General features: G+C 46.1%; 1 protein-coding gene across 2 annotated transcripts in view; it reads left to right on the plus strand.

Moving 5' to 3' along the window:
- The window catches only part of NAV2 (neuron navigator 2), a 367,959-nt gene that overhangs the window by 120,836 nt on the left and 229,620 nt on the right, over window positions 1–17,503 (plus strand). For both annotated transcript variants that reach the window (XM_008148978.3, XM_008148980.2), the window contains exons 2-3: window positions 1,018–1,135; window positions 9,823–9,875. In XM_008148978.3, the coding sequence (XP_008147200.2) occupies window positions 1,018–1,135; window positions 9,823–9,875 (171 nt within the window). The remainder of the gene's footprint in view (window positions 1–1,017; window positions 1,136–9,822; window positions 9,876–17,503) is intronic.

Genomic DNA, 17,503 nt, shown 5'->3' on the forward strand with positions numbered 1-17,503 from the left:
CATGCATGGAGCTTAGCACTCAGAATTGGTGAGGAGGGTTTAAATTGTGTTTGCATTTGGCTTATGTCAGTTAGGAAAGTTTTCAATGAGAGTTTTTTTTTTCATGCTTGTTGGCCTGTTTGGAAGAAAACATCCTTTTGTGCTGATTGTGTGACCGAGAGGAGCAGGTCTGTGTATGGTCGTCAAGAGGTCTGCGCTCCTGATCTCATCAAAGCCCATGCTTTTAACTCCACACGCACTGCCTCCTCTGCAAAAGGGTCAGCCATGGTCTGGGGAAGAGCACGGGATAATACGACTTCCTTGGATCTCAGCGACCCAGCCTCTGCCTTTCAGGGAGCGGTGTACACCAATGCTGCGTTCAGATATGTTAGAAGTTGCTGGGTTTTGTTCACAGAATCCCAACAGTGAACATGATGCCTGGCTTTTCAATTACACCGATTAAATTTGAGATTACGGCGAGGCCATCAATAACTCCGCTCACACAAGAGTAATTGAGGGGCTCTGTGTTTTCGTACTTGGCTTTTTTTTTACAAGGGACCCAGGCTCCTGAGAACTCGGTTAACTCAATAGCCCTTCATACCCAGAAACAGCCCATTAAAAGAAGCCTATTGGGTGGTAACCTCCCCATACGTTTTCTCAATAAAGAGGAAAAGATTGGACGGGGCCGGGTGGCGGCCGTGGGGTGGGGGAGGCCTCGCTTGCATTTAGAGCCTCAGACTCTCAAAGCGTCTGGCTCAGACTGTTTAGTTCCGTGTCCCCTGTCCCATTCAGACCTCTGCGTGTTTTGAAGCTTTCTTTAGCTTTTCCCTGAGCCTTGACAGCAGATCTCTCAATAGGCGAAAGCCCAGCTATGGCTGCTGAATGCCCCCTCGGCACAATGCCCTGAATGTTAATGGCGCTGGCTGGCCCTGGACAGCTCGCCAGCGGGACGGGGACTGCTGCGCAGGCCCAAGCAGCTGCCTCAGACCAGATGGGGTCCGACTGGCTTCCTAAAGTTGCTTCTTTGCTCTTTTGCAGATCTACACTGACTGGGCCAATCACTATCTAGCCAAATCAGGCCACAAACGTCTCATCAAGGATCTCCAGCAAGATGTGACGGACGGTGTCCTCCTGGCTCAGATCATCCAGGTTGTGGGTAAGAGCAAATTTTACACTGGGGATGGATGAGTCACCGTGGAGACCCAGGCTGGGTGGAGTAGAGCAAGGGGAATGGAACACTGTAATGTCTAAGAGAAATACGATATTTCTGTCCCATATGTTGAGAATTTATTTGGCTGGTGCTCAGGGAGTGTGGGTACCAGCTCCCTTTTCCTGATAAGATCACCCACATAGCAATCTCATATTGATCCTCTGAAAATAAGATTTTGGCAAAGGCTAAAAGAAGATGCTGGTGGTTTGGGAGGGGCTCTCTGCCCCCCTTCAGACCTCCTACTGTCTTTCTGGCTTCCACATTCTCTCATTCTTATCCCTTCTCTGTTGGTACTTTTTTTGTGTGCATTTATCTGGAAATATTTCCAAAAAATAAAAAATAAAAAGATTTTAAAAAGTAACATGAGGTTGGTTTCATCCTGCCAACTCTAATTGGGCTTGAGAAATCAAAGGATCAGACTCTGGAGAGGGCTGGTTCTGGTTTTAGCACTAGGGGAAGGGAACTGGGTAGTGGGGTTTTTAATGCCATGGCCATGTGCTGGGAGGAGAGGGTTGGTCCAGGAGGGCAGCTTTGCTTTGGGCTTTAAGGGACGTGCCCAGGGGTATTATCTGGAAGCTCAGCAGACCGAGGAGGCAGGAGGTCAGTTATACAGCATTAGACTGAGTGTTGTTGCTCGCAATGGCCAACTCATGCCAAGAGAGAAGGCACAGAGATAGGACAGCCCTTGGGCATGTATTGTTGGGAAAAGTTGCTTACCCTTCAAGTGTGAGAAGTAGCCTTGTTTAGTTGTAACTCTGCCCACATCCGTGGGGGCTGTGCCTAAAAACACAGGCAGGTCGGCTCTTAGCTAAAATGTTTGGACTGTGGCTGCCATTCAAGGCGAAAGAAGCTTCCCTGCTGTCCTGAGATTGGGTTCTTCAGGCTTGCTTCCATTGGTCCTCCTTCTCCTCTCTCCTTTTTCCTCTCCTCCCTGGACTAGTTTCTGTTACTGTAAACAAATTACCACAAACTTAGCAGCTTAACACAATGACTATCTATGATCTCGCAGTGTCTGTGCACTGGGAGTGCAGGCGTGTCTTAGCGGGGCGCCTGTGCGAGATTGTAGTCAAGGTGTCGGCCAGGGTTGCATTCTCATCTGGAGGCTTGAACAGGGAGGGGTCCAGGTCACTCAGAGTGTTGGTGGAATTGATCTCCTTGCAGGTATAGGAGGTGAGTCCTGACATCTTCCTGCTTGTTGACTGGAGGCCCCTCTCAGCTCCTAGAAGCCCCTCTCAGCTTCTGGCCATATGGATCTTCCAACATGGCCAATTTGGTCAACTTCTTCAGTATCAGCAAGAGAAAAAGGTTTTTGTTGGGAGAAAGAACCTTATATAATGTACCACCTATCACCTTTGCCATATCCTGTTGGTTAAAAATAAATCCTAGGTCCCACCACACTCAACAATAGAGTATTGTACAAGGGTTTAAACTTAGGTGAGAGAATTCTTGGATCTGCCACACTCCTCTCTTCCTTTTCATCCTCTTCCTCCTCCTCTTGAACATCACTCCTACCAAGCTCCTTTAAAGGTTTCTCTTATTTAATTTCCTCAACATCTCTATGAAGTAGGCAGTATTCTCCCCATTTTATATATGCAGAAACTGAGGTCCAGTGAGCCTGTAGCCCAATGTCACATGACTAATGTGCAAGGGGAATCTAAGCTGGGTGAGTCTGCTTCAAAAACTTCTGCTCTGTGCTTGGCAGCATTATATCCCCCTGTTAATCCAGAGACACTGAACCCAGTACAAGGCTCTTCCTCCCTTCCCTTCAGTTCAGTAGGCAGTCATGGAGCACTGACTGTGTCCAGCATTCTGCTCCTTGCTGGGCCTGGAGGCAAATGTGCAAGGCTTGTAACCTTGCAAGGAGTAGCATCTTCTTGGCAAGGCCTGCCTGTAAGAGATGACTCGCATCTGAGCTGGGTTTGGTTCTCCATCTCTGCAGGGTCACATCAAGTAATGGACCAACTCTGAGTCTTGGGCCATGCAGAGTGTTTCTTCCAGGAGTCCTCTCTGCTTTCAGCACAGACAGAAAGACAGAAAGTGGGAGAGGACCGTACCCAGAGGCCTTGCCCTCATCCCAGTTCCATCCCTCCCCACTGTGGGACCTCCAAAGAGTCACTAAATTTCTGATACCTCTGTTTCTCCATCTTCAAAATGGGCACAGCCATGCCTTCTTTGGCTGCTTTTGTGGCAGTTTTATGAAATGCAAGGTTGGTATCACATATGAAATATGTTTAAAAACTGTGAAGTGTTCCTGGATAGCACCTGGTAGGCGCTGCCTAGAAAGGTTTGTGGAGAAGGATGATGAGGCTTTGGTAGCAGTGTCAGTGTGTCATGATAGATTAGTGATGTCTGTCAGGGACCCAGAAGTGGGGAATGGTAGTGTGTATGTCGTGAATTCACTAAACATAGTGCTACAGAAATGTAAGCCAGCATGGTTCTTCCTGTTGCTCAGGAGGTTGTTTCTCTGAATCTACTCAGATGACATCAGTGTTGCTAGACAGTTACCCCTCTGGGCCTGGAGCTACTGGAGTAGGCTTCAGAGGCTCAAGTGAGTGCCCGTGACCAGGCTGCCCCTCAGGCCAGCAGCCCTGCAGGAGAGGCTGGAGGGACCTCTATCATTCCACCGGCTGCTGTACTGGACCTGGGTCTGCGTCATCTTCTTTTCTGGGTTCACAGCATTTAGCAAGGATTAGGGATGAGAATTTTATGCACGGCAGCCCCTGCTTCTGCAAGTCTGGATCGAATTTTTTCCAACAGGTGGCCAGGAGGTTTCCCCTTCTCAACGTTCGGTATTCTTCTGAACATTCTTCTAAGCTGTATGTCATACCCTCTTCCTTTCCAGGACTCTGCTGCAACTCTTAGCTCTAAGTTTAGGAAGCAACCTTTAAAAGCCTCAACCTGATGCATGCATGCAGTTAATAGACTCTGTTAAATACTATGATGGGCAGCTTTCTACCTGCTCAGGAAACTAGATCTAACACGGAAAATTGGAATCCTTCAAAAGCTCTTTTATGAGGTCGAAATCTACCCCCTTGGTGGTATTTCTGTAAGGTACTAGTTCTTTCCTCCCGGGCGACAAAAAGACAATCTAATCAAAGACGATGAGAGCATCAAAATAGTTGAGGATGGTCGTGGATTATAACCATGGAACAAAATGGAACTCTGTAAGTCTATACTGATAGACAGATAGATACATCAATAGAGCAGAGAGGGGCCCCCACTATCCAGGAGAACGCTGACCGATAAATGTAGAGGGAGGCACAACCTTTTGGTAAAGATTAGTTAAGGCGAGAATTACCAATGGATGCAAAAATCGAGAGAAGGAAGTTTGATGAGGAGCAGACTAGTTGCATGGTCTCAGTGTCTCTCACTGATTGCTTTTTAGTTCCCAGGGAAATATAGTAACCACACACGGGAGAATCCAGACATCATGACCAGGGGGTCAAGATGACATTACTGGTGAAGGACAGATGGATGTCAAAATGCTCCTGGTGTCATACCTGAAAGAACACAGCACTGGTGCTGAATCCAGTCAGGGGTGGAAAACCTGAAACTAATCCTGAGGGATCTCAGGCAAACCCAAATTGTGGAATATTCTATTAAAAACAAAGCTGGTCTGTATTGTTCCAGAATGTCAGTGCTGTGAAAGACAAAGAAAGCTGAGAGATCATTCAAGACTAATGAGACATGACAGCTGAATGTACTTTGTGGTCCTGGCCTGGAATAAAATGCTATAAAGGACATTTTTTTTTTACGTCAATTGACAGAATTGGAACATTGGAATTATATCAATGCTAAATTTTCTAACTCTGCTGTTAGATAGTATTCTTGTCCTTTGAAAATACATGCTAAGTATAAGAGGCAAAGGACATGATATATGTAGCCTATAGAAAAATAATTCGGAAGAAGACTGTGCCCTATACAGAAAAAGGGATTGGGGGTGGGGGAGAGAAAATGAGAAGGGATGAAGGAATTCTCTGTATTATTCCTGTCACTTTTCTGCAAGTTTGAAGTTATTTCAAAATAAAAATTTAAAGCATCTCAAAAAAGGCTCATCAATACTTGCAGGAAGGGAGATTGTCCCTTATAAAGGACAGCCTCTCACTAGATCCTGGAGGAGTATTGTGCATAATGATTGAGGACTTGTGGTGCTATGAGGCCTGACCCCTGATTTTGGGTGTGTGTGTGTGCAGGGATGGGGGCAATCAGGGAATTTACCTAAAGGGATTTCCTATAAGCTAAACTTGGAGTCAGTTAGGGTGGAGTTACTAGGTGAAGCAGTCAGGAAGGGCATTCCTGGTGTAAAACAGCTGGAGCATAGAGAGTCAGAGGGTCAACAAGGCAAAGTCAGGCAAGGCTACCCAGTACCAGGCAGTGGATTCTGGGCTTTAGCTTCAGAACAAGAGCCAATGGTTGAAAGAGCTGATTTTCAGGTTGGGGAATGACTTGAAGGAAAACCTTAAATGCTTTTCACAGACACGGCTCCTATCTAAGTCTTCATCTTTTCCACCTGGAGGTAGGCTTCCTAGATAGAGGGATTATTTGGGTCTACATTTTTCCATCATTGCCATCCGCCCCTGAGGCAGAAATGGACCTTTGCTGCCTCTTCGTGTCCTTCCTTTAGTGACCAAAGGCTGGGTCTCTCTGTGTTCAACCTCTTATTAGTGTTATTATCCTCCTGAGTCATGAGCTGCCCAAAGTCAGCAGTTGCCTACCACCCATTGCGGTGCCATCTCCATGAGTTAGTAGAAAGGTTTACGAGGCCAGGATAAATAGCACGAATCAAGAGGGAGAGACAGCTCCCCCCTCCTGCTTACATCTCTGTCACTCAGGGAGGATGCCAGAAGGGGCTGGATTCAGGAAAGGGGCAGAGGCAGGAGGACAACAAGAAAGAGGTGAGAGAGAAGGAGGGAAACAGGATGAACCGAGAGGATTGGAGAGAAGGAGGAAGCCAAGACCTAGAGGAACAGCTTTCCTGTTAGAGGTGAAGAGAGCTGATAGCTTATTTTCTATCACCATTTGGGCTGCCTCTGAGCACAACTAGAAAATTCAAACACGCAGGAGTGTACCTTCTTTCTCTTGATAACCTACTAGCGTTGAGTGACCTTGGTAAGTCATCTGCCTTTCTGGGCAGCCAGTTTCTCTTCTCTTCCCATTGGAAGGGCTGCCAGCTGCCCTGTGCACATACATAGGACCATGTATGGATGCATGGGCTGGTGAAGTGCTCTGAACTTACCAGAGGAGGTCTTTGGAAAAGTAATGCGTTTGATGCCACTTTTCTTATTAAAAAAGTGCACTAAAGCTTTCCAGTTACTAAAGTATTACCCTGTGTGCTGGTAAGTTACTACATTAATGGGCTAAGAATGTATTGAGCATGCTGGAATGAATAAATTACCATTGGATGCTGGTTGTAATCACAGCTGAGGACTTTGGGGACCAATGCCTTTGTATCTGATTATCTGCTTTGGGGGTGTAGCCGAAGACCCCCTACAAGATTTAATAAGTTTGGCTCTGAAGACCAAGTTCTTCTTCCTTCTTACTAGCAGAATCAGAACTGCTATTATCACTGTAAGTATTTATGACAACCTTAGACATACTTGAGAATTTAAAGGAGAAGTCTTTAAATTACATTAAATTGGAAGTCAGGAGGTCCAAGACTCACTTTGCATTTTTATTCAGTGTTTATCTTGAGTTTGGGCTTAGTCTTTGATTGATCTCTTCCCATGTCCCCTTTAACGTGGTCAGGAATAGGCTCCACCCCACTGTTTTATTTTGAATGTTGTAAATGGCAGAATTAGGCTCATAGGACTTGTGATCATTTGAATTCAAGGAACACTTGACTATGATTTAGTGGACAGACCATGAATAAGAATCAGAGAAGTAATTAGACCAAGCTTTTGTTTTCATTTATCCAGAAGGTACATAAAGAATCTTTAAAATGATTTCTTAGATCTCAGTTATCCATCCTTCGCTTTAATGGACGCTAATGACCTAATGCTGATCTGGGCAGAATCCAATGACTTTGGCCATCATGAGTATCCAGTTGGAAGATATCTTGAGTGTCATTAACGCCCCAAAGCCACAATTAATTCTCGAGTGTGGTATATCAAAATCTACGGTCACAGTGCAGGCCTGTCATTGTTTCTCATGGATGAAGGAGTGACATTCGTCAAGGATCATTTTTTTTAATCTTCAATATGCACATCTATATTGACAAGTGAAAGGACAAAACAGGCAGTAACACTTCTGATTGTTTGAAATGGTCAGAGTATTCATTCCTTACTTCCACTCAACAAATATTTACTGAGTGGTCACTGTGTGTCTCACTGTCCAGAGCTCTGGGGTTACAGTATGGAGCAGAGCAGATGGGAGTCCTTGTTCTTGTGGTGTTTACGTAGGAATGTTATATTCTGGCTGTGTTTTCTGGTGAACTTAAGAACCAATATCAATTTATTTAAATCCCATTCATTGGGCATCTTTTACATGCTTTTTATTTTTAACTGATTTTAGACAGAGGAAGAAAGAGAGGGAGGGAGAGAGACAGAGAGAGAGAGAGAGAGAGAGAGAGAGAGAGAGAGAGAGAGAGAGAAAGCATTCATGTGCTCCCACCAGGGATCGAACCCACAACCTTTTAGTGTAGAGGATGATGCTCCAATCAATTGAACCACACTGACCAGGGCTTATGTGCTTTTTAAATGCTCCGTGACACCTCTTTTGGGAGTAGGAGAAGCAGGTGGTGGAAGAGGCTTTTTAAAATGCCTAATCCAGTGTTCTCTTGAGAAAACTCATTGGGTCCCTGAAGATCTCTCCAGGTGGGTCATAAGCCCACCTTGCATTTGTTTTGTTTTGTTTTGCAAATTTACTTTTGGCATCTTCTAAAGGCAGTGTAGATTAAGTTGTATGTATACCATCCAGACAGTCTCATGGTAATTCGGTTTTTAAACAATTTCTTGTCACTAGTTGGCTTTCTTATTTTCACTTCTCTCTCAAGGAAGAAACTACTAGAGAGAGCAAAATAAGCCCAACTGAAGCGATGGTGAGCTGTGTTTAGGTTCAGGTGTTCTAAAGTCCTAGAGGTGTGGGACACTTTGATTCCGTTACCCTTTTCAGAGAGTTTTTAATGTTTTTTGTCTTCATGGAAGTTTTAGGCACTGTATTCATGAACATTTGATGGGATGTTTATGGATTTTTATTTTTTTTTTGAGAACTGAGTGTGCCTTATCCTCCTGGGTGGGGCAATGGCGTGAGAGGTCATGGAATTGGGGGAGAAGCTTATAAAGGCTTCACACACAAAAAAAAGGCAGATCCTTAGTTCTTTACTATGGAATCCTGCTGAGTTTCTGGGCTTAACTCAGATGGAGACATCATAGGTAAGCATTTATACCAGTGATGGGCAACCTTTTGAGGTTGGTATGTCAAACTTCACCAAAAAACTGAGCATAACTCAGGTAGTGTGTCACTTTGAGGAAAAAACATTATTTCGCAAATGTTTCATCCTCAGGAGCAGCAAATGTTTCATCCTCGGCATGCGGCCGCCTCAGCGGCCGCGTGTCATCAGAAATGGGTACGCGTGTCAGTGCTGACACACGTGTCATAGGTTCGCCACCACTGATTTATACCATTTCTGATAGCTACCATTTATAGAACACACTGTGTGCTAGGCACTGTGCTAAGCATTTTACTGGCATTATATAATCTATTTCTCATAGCTCCTCCTGTGACATAGGTAGTATGAGCTCCATCTCATAGATGTGCAAACTTTAGCCCAGAGAGGTTGAGTGACATGGACAAGGTCACACAGCTGAGAATCTGCAGAGGTGGGATTCAGACTGGAGTATCTGCCCCTAGAGCCAGTGTCCTGACCTCTACATGTACTGTTGTTTTAGGGCAGCTGCAGTCGAAAACTCCACCCTCAGAGATATCCAGGGCTCATTCTGCAGGGGGTCCTCCATACTTCACCATGGGAGACGGGCCCTTTCTTCCCTGTTACTGGTACTTGGTTTCCAGTTAATTCAGTGCACCCTCTTGCTTTCAATTCTCTTAGTAGGTAAAATCTATTATGACTTCAAGAGTATCCCAGATCTAATTTGGACTTACCCTGGGGTCTTGGGTGAGCCATTTTTAAGTCTCACTCTCTCATTTTCCCTGTTTGCCTCCAGTTGGGAACAGGATTATTAGTAATCCTGTTAGTGTAAAGCAATGTTCGTATTTCTGCCTAAAGATGGGGTGACATGTTATCATCTGTAGCTTTTGTGCCCTGGAGCTGAGTCGTAGCTAGACTGATCCACTCTTAACCAGCCTGTCTTTTGTGGGGAGGTTGCTCTTGCCTGTCTAAGAGCCTAAAGCACGATCCCAGTCTTAATTTCCACGATGCCCCGATGCTCCAAGACTGTCGTCAATGCAGTTGTCTCTGCTTTAGGTGATGACCTTGGCCCAGCTGTCCCTGGAGGACGGCGGCTCGATGAGTAAGTCCTAAAGCTTGCGAGATGCCTCTCAGTATTTCACATGCCTGTGCTGATTGGACAGACCCAGTCTAGGCCTTAGGACTTGGTTGGCCTCAAGGGTCCTGAACATCAAGATTCCAAGTGTCTGTGGTGGTGATTTATTTTTCTGACTTGTGTTTCCTTTTTCAGCAAATGAAAAGATCGAAGACATCAATGGCTGTCCGAAGAACAGATCGCAAATGGTAAGTGGTACAGGGGTAGAGAGTGCTGGTGTCGTGTTAGCCCTGCCTCTGAATGATATTGACCATCTTGAAAACATTCATGCCATAAGCTTCACTCTGGGGGATTATATTAATAAACTAACAGCCATTTCCAAGTAGCCACGGTCTGCTCTTCTGACATTTGTTGGCATTTACTGCAAAATGGCTGTGATTTTTATGTAGATGGTGAAACAGCAGCAACGAAATATGGTGTGTTTGCTCTTAGGAACAAATTGTGCAGAACCGGTGCAAACATATGCTTGTTTAGAACTTGGACTGTTCTTGCTTGTTCTGCTTCCTTAAAGACCCACAGCAATTTCTGTTTGTGTATGAAGCGGAGGCTCGGATGAGGTGGTGGTATCTCCCTACTCAGAAATGAAGGCATTGTGGTCTGATTCCCTTTAAAGGTTAGAACAATGTGAAATCAGAACTGTGACGGGAAATGAATTATATGCATATCATTCTCAATGTAACCTTGACAAGTGATATTCCCTCTGCTGTGATGTGCTTGCTTAAGCTCTGATATTAAAGCTTTTTTTAAAAAAGAATCTTTTAAAATCTATTCTTTGCTTGTTGCATGTTCTGCATGTAACCATTGAATTAAAATTCATGATCACTGTTGAGTTGAGAAAACATTAAATTGTGATGCTTTGAGTGCTTAGGTTTTCTTTCAAACATGGATATTTACACAAAGGATGTATATTATCAGAGTCTGTTAATAATGCTAATGCCTGTTTAATATGAAGGTAGCAACTTAAGGACATCCCCCCCACCCCCGGACATTAATTTGCTTCTAGAAATCTGAAAATAAAATGAAAAAAAAAAGGATAATTTGTTCTCTAACCTTACCTCACTCCAGTTGATTAGGCACAATTTGATAGTCTCATTCCAGAATGCACTAAAATGACTTGGGCACACTGTCTAATTTCTGAATTGTTTGTTATCCCAATGAATTGGACAGATAGCCTGTTCGGTCAACTTTTTTGCATGTACACAACTTTTCATTATAGAGAGGGTGAGTGTGTGTGTGTGTATGTGTGTGTGTATGTGTGTGTGTGTGTGTGTGTGTATGTGTGTGTGTGGTGGGGGGAAGTCACTTTTCAGTGTACATTCTGAAACATGTTTCTCTGTTTTATTGTCCCATTGGAGATTGTTTCTTTTCGTTTGATCCAGAGAGCAACTAGTCCTTACATAGGAAAGTCCCCTCAGACAGCTCATGGCTGCTTTGACTTTTGGAAAAGCGTGGCTGCTATTTTTGCTAGAGCTACTGCAGCTGTCTAGTGTATTAATAATTGAGAAAACTTGGAGGATAGAAGACTTAATTTTAGTGCAGGCATTTTGCACATGCAGTCATATCTTCACATGGAAGAGATGCAGTACTTCCTCCTGGGATAGATGTCAATGCCTGCATCCCAGCTCAGGCTAATGCGTATGTAGAACTGACATTTGAAGGTAGTGAACCTTTTATTCTATTGGGAACATTTGTATTTTCCGCACCTTCTACTGGAGGTGTTGTCTGTTGTTAAAGTCCACTTTCAAACTTATAAAATAAGATTCTCACCTCAGGTTCTTCTGTGCAAATTCAGTTGTATATGTTAATATCTTATTTATAAATACTACCCTAGTACCAGTGCAATTTTGTGGTTTCTCCATAACTCTTTCAGCTGTGGAAGTACTGTTTTTGTTTTATGGACTTTTTTTTAGAATGCAAGGATATAAAAATTCGATAATTGCCTGTGGTGATGAGTTCCAGCTTAGGGGCAGGGAAGCAGACGTGGTCTGGTGGCAAACGTAGCAGAGAACAGTTCAGCTACAGGATGCGAGTCCAGGAAGATGTAAGAACCCCCACCACAGTCATTCCACTCTGTAGGAAATGAGAAGGATGATGATAAGGACAACGGGGCCATTGTCCTTTCCCCTATATTACAAAACAGTGACAAATTCATAAGGCAGAACTGGCCTGGGGCACCGGGGAAGTTCTTATAGACAAGCCCGGTGTTGTTCTGGCTAATAGGACACGTGTGTGTGTGTGTGTGTGTGTGTGTGTGTGTGTGTGTGTGTGTGTGAGAGAGAGAGAGAGAGAGAGAGAGAGAAGAGAGAGAGAGAGAGAGAAAGAAAGGGGGGGGGGGAGAGAGCATATAGAGTGAAGCATTTCTATTCTTGGGAAGCACACTTTGAGAATATAGCATAGTGGATGGGCCACCGTTTCTAGATTCCTAGGTTAACTTAGGCCTTGCTTAGGGTGGCTAATGATAGAGGTTTGTTGTTTGCTGAAGGTTGCTTGTTTGGAGGAGGTCAGAGGAAAAGGTATGTGGAGAGCATCGTATTGATAAAAGGAAGATGACGCACAATGAGTTGAGAAGGTGGGGAGTGTACCTGTTGGGAGGATAACTGTCAGTCCCTTGAAAATAACCAGCATGGAGTTAATGTGCTCACTCTCTAAGAAAACAGAGTATCTTCAGGGCCCTTTAATAGTGGAGCCAAAGAAAAGCAATTTCATCTCAAAGCAGGAAAAATGGGTGTTATTCCAGTTATCAAAGGGGAAATTCACTTCATCAGCTTACCGGTGGGTAGGAATGTGAGCTTTGATTTTGTGGGTGGGAGGCACAAGCCTTCACCTCTTGCTCCAACCCTCTTACTTACCCTCCCCCTCCTGACCCACCAGAGCCCAGGCTCCATTCCCTGCTCTAACTCCTGCACTCCAGGCTCTGCTTCGAGTCCTGCTCTATCCCCAGGCCATGGGGGCATAAAAGCAGATACTTGTGACATATGGACTAGATTCCAGGGGCCTCACTGCACAACCCTGGGCATGACATTGCATACTTTTAGCCAGTCAATCGACAAACATTCAGAGTGCTAACGAATTCCAGGCACTGGGCTAGGCCAAGGGAATACCCCAGGTGAACAACATGTGATTCCTGTCCTCAGGGACCTCCGTGATGAGTAGGCAGGAGACCAGAGGACAATGAGAACAACGGGACAGTGCAGCTGCTCCCACAGGCACCATATGGGGCACCGGGGCCCATTCCACCGCAGGTACTGGGGAGGTTTTAGAATACCTTCTAAGGGGTGAGTCTCAAAGGCAAGAGGGTTTGCCACAGCGGGGTGATAGGTGGACAAGCATTCCCATTTCTGGAGAATCTGTTTCCCTGAGGGTGTCACAGACCCTGCTGAAGAAGGTTTCGCAATATCTTTTTAATGATCTTCCCCGAGTGCTATGAGCTGTGTCTCGTGAGATTCTCCCTGCCTCTCAGCAACATCAACCCTTTGTCATGTTGCATCCAAGGTGAGGGCTGAGGCATGGACGAGCCCAGAATACAACAGACCCCACAGGCATGGTGGTCTTTTCAGACCCAGCACAAGCCTGCGTTCATCATTGCTCCCCAGATTGCCACAGCTCACAGAGCAACCCCCAATGGACCCGGGAACAAAGTCTCCGAAAGGAAAATAACCATCATCAACTCCTGTGGGTAGGAGTTGAACCAGGGACCTGGAAAATGAAACCCCTACCTGGTGGGAAATGGTGGTTAATATTTTTAACATCAGCTCTAATGTGCCTCCACACAGTGCTTTCAGGTTTACCCATGATTTTACACTCATGAGCCCATTGGATCCTCCCAACTCTGCTGTGGCCGGCATGGCACTCCCCACTTAGGGGTGAGAAGATCGGAATGCCGGGTAGCAGAGGGCTGTCCCCTGGGAGAGGCAGAGCTAGGATCATTGGCATCTGTAACTCTCGAGCGCCCATCTCCCGCCCTAGTGAAATAGGACTGTGACCCTGACCGAAGGGCAGAGGCAGGCAGTGACTTCCCTTTCCCCAGCGAGCTTGGTCTCAGCTTATGTTTGAGTCTTTTGCCCTGTTTCAGCCTGACCTAGATTCTTTGGGCGCCAAATCCTTGGAGATGGAACTGCAGAAACAACACTCCCCTCTCCTGCCCCTTCCCCGCTCCAAATCAGTCCTTTGGGCCCTTGAATAAGTTTGTGTGTGCGTCAGAGCTGGTTAACTGTTTTGTCTGTTTAGCGTTGCCGTGGCAACCTAGGGGCATCTTTTTGGCTTTCCAGTGGTGGTGTGTTCAGCAGAGTTATGTGTTAGTTTGGAAGGAGAAGCATTGCTTGGCACTCTGCCAGCCAGCGCTGAGGCGGCCTGCCTTGCTCCTGGAACCCATGGAGCTCCGGAACATGGGCTCACTTTGGGGCCCAGGGATGGCCACTGCAGGGGGTAGTTTTCTTTTTAAATCACTATTATTCTAAGTGGCTTGGCTTTCTGCTGTTGATTAGGAGAGGTGCAAAGTTAGCAAGGCCTGCTGGCCCTTTCCGTGGAAAGCCCCAGGCCTGTTTTCCCCTCTGGCTGGCTGACCTCAGGCCTGGGGTCCTCTGGGGCCTCCTGCCCACCTGCTTCCTCCTGGGCTGTCAGGGAGTCCTCCTGCCTCCTTCCCTCGGGGCATCCAGATTGGGGGCCAGCCGGGGCTTGAGAGCCAGACAGGCCAAGTAGGAGTCCCTTCTGTGCTAGTCTGTGCCTTGAGCTAATTATTTAACCCTTTGAAGCCTCTATTTCCTGTCCTATAAAGTGGGATTGATAATAATATGTACCTCATAAAGGTTTTGTGAGGACTGATGAGGCAATGAAAATGATAATAATGGTTAATAATAATTACAATGCTACAATATAACTAAGGCCTATAGAGTGTTTGCTCTGTGGCAGGTGCCATTCTAAGTGCTTTACAAATACCCTCTTGGTTCATCCTCCCAACAGCCCTTTGAGGTAAGTGTCCTTATAATCCCCATTTTCCTAGCATAGGGTCAGCACTCAGCCCATGGCAGTTTCCATGGTGATGATAGTCTTAGTAGTCATTCATGTGTTTGGGGACATGGAACCTCTTGAAAATTTGAGAAATGTCACCAGCCCTCTCCTCCCCATGTGACACATACCCAGGAATTTTGCACACAGCCCGAGCAGATCACGGATTCCAGTGGCCAGCCCATGTGCCTCGCGGGGCTCCATAGAACCCCAAGTTCGGGGCTCCCGATGCTGAAGGCATGGGTCTGTTCCCCACCCTGTCCCTTCAGGGGCTCCTGTGGAAAATGCCAGCACCCGAGTTCTCAAGACAATAGGAGTTTGCACTTCAACACAGAGAAGGACATCTGTGTGGTTTGCAAACTTCTATTCCGTGAGCAGAGTCCCTTCCTGCCCCCCCAAATAAAAGCATATGTGGAGCCCCATATGTGAAAGTGAAAAAAGAGGAATTGCTGCAATGAACAGGAGTAAGTGGCTCATGGCAGAGCTATCTTAGCCTCTCCCTTTGCCCTGCCCACCCCTCCTCACTGTCAGAGGTGCCCCTGAAGTCCCCTATCAGAAGGCCAGCACCTAGGAAGACACTGTGCGATGAAGCTGGGAAAGAGCACGGGCGCCCCAGCCCTCAGGTCCCAGCGCTGCTCCTGGATCCAGCCCACATTCCTCTGGTCCAGAGTCTCCTCTGTGAAAAGACAGACTAGGTCTTCCTTTCACCTCTGATCTCTGGGTGCTGCAAGGCATCATGGCTAAGAGCATGGGCTCTGACGGCCGACTGCCTGTGGTCTGGAGCATGTTCCGTAGGCTCTCAGGGGACCAGTTTCTATAATGGGAATAGTAATAGTACCTGCCTCAGAGGCTGTTGTGAGGTTTCAGTGAGAAAACTTACATTTCTGAGCACTCACGATGCATGGAACATGTTAAGAGCTCTACCTAATTATTAGTTATTCCCCAAAGCAATCCTCTGAAGTAGATGCAATTATTGTCTATATTTTGCATATGGAGACTGAGGCTTTAAAAGGTTACTTTTTGCCCCAGATCACTCACCTAGGAAGCAGAGTTGGAGCTGGAACCCAAGTCTGTCTAGCTTAAGAGTATGTGGTGTTCACTGAGTGACAGAGAAAGGGTGAAATAAGAATAATCTTTGCCTCACTAATCCCTGTTCTCCTTACTTTTCATTTGTGGATACAGCAGAATCAGCTCTGGGTTTAGCCAGGAGTTCGCAAGAAGCCAGTGGGGGGGAGGGGAAATTGATTATTTCTGGAAAGGACCCAAGTTGGCCTGTTGATAGGAACTCAAGAAAACGGGCGGGTGGCCCTTAGCAAAAGGCAGCCTATCGAGATGGCCTTGAAGAGCATGGCGCGAGGTATTTCTGAGTGTTCTCCATGGAGCCGCCTGGGCCAAGGGAAGGCCGTCTGCAACAGGATCAGGTTTCTGGGCCCAGTGACCTTGAGCCCTCCCAACAGCTGCCAGAAAGCCAGCCACATGCCTGGGCAGTGTCTGAGATCCTTGGGCAGCTGAGGTGCCTCTGCCCTGGGCCCCTAGGCCTATTTTTACACGACCCTAAGGGTGCACATATGTTCCAGCTCCAAGAAGGCATGAGGTAAAGCCCACAGGCCACTTTGAATTTAAAGCCAAGTCCAGGGCTGCGATCAGCAGGAAGCACCCACTACTTCCTACTCAAGGTGATATATCCACCGTCATTGCCTTTCAAAGATGGTGACAACCTCCACATCCACCTCTCTGCCTCCCTAGTCACACCTCTTTTTAACCCCATCACTGACCCCCCATTTCCTTCTCCAAATACTTGACCACACAAGAGAGGGAAGGGCCTTCATGATCCAGTTACCATCGTCTCTTGCCACTTGGCCATTCGGATTCTATACCCCAGACATACTAGAACTTGGGGTTCCCCAAGAAGGCCGTGTGCACTCATGCCTTTGTGCTTTGTGGCGTGCTGTCCAGCCTGCCGGGAAGACCTTACCATCGTCCCACCTAGATATTGTAACCTTTAATATTCAGGTCAATTGTTACTTGAAGGAGTTGAGATACTTAGGTGCCACTTGTCTTTTGTGTCCCCTGGTGTCCTGTGCCTGCATTTCTCACAACACACTCTCTTGTGGTTGTCTGTTTACTTACATTCTTGAAGGAGACACCATGTCGTTCACCTGGATGTCCTGAGTAAGCACCCATGACTTGCATGACTGGCATATAGTAGGTATTTAACAAATGTTGGATGGGTGGATGGGTGGCTAGAAAGACCAAGGAGGGAGCTGCCTGGACTTGGCCATGTGGCTAGAGGACTGAAACATACCATTGTTCTCACATCATTATCTATAGCTGAGCAGTGATTTGAGCAGTGGGTATTAGCTTGGTGGTTCTGTATGGGCTTCAAGCAGTGGGTATGTAGCACTATTCTGAAAGTATCTTCCCTTCTCTAAATTCCTTTCTTCCTTGGTTTATCCAGAGGACCCAAGTAGGACATTTCAGTTAATTTTCAGTTTATTGGCTTTTCTGTTGCTTGAGGTAAGCGTTTTTAGGCATCTTTATAACTTCCAGGAATTAATATTGATAATAAAAATGGCAAGGCACTCTTCTAAGTGCTTTATGTGTTTTAACTCATTTTATTCTCATAACAACCCTGTGGAATGAGAAATATATTCTGTTCATTCCATTAAAGGGTCTGGAGAACTTAGACCCTGATGTCTCTGCTGTGCTCTGTGCTCTGCCAGGGGCTGTGAGTCATGCTAAACAACGTCTTATCTTTTCCCCTCCTGCTGGAGAGCCTAGGTTTATTGTCATTGGCCCTGGTTCTGTCCAT

Source organism: Eptesicus fuscus, chromosome 13 (assembly GCF_027574615.1).
Source record: "Eptesicus fuscus isolate TK198812 chromosome 13, DD_ASM_mEF_20220401, whole genome shotgun sequence".
Classification (NCBI taxonomy): Eukaryota; Metazoa; Chordata; class Mammalia; order Chiroptera; family Vespertilionidae; genus Eptesicus; species Eptesicus fuscus.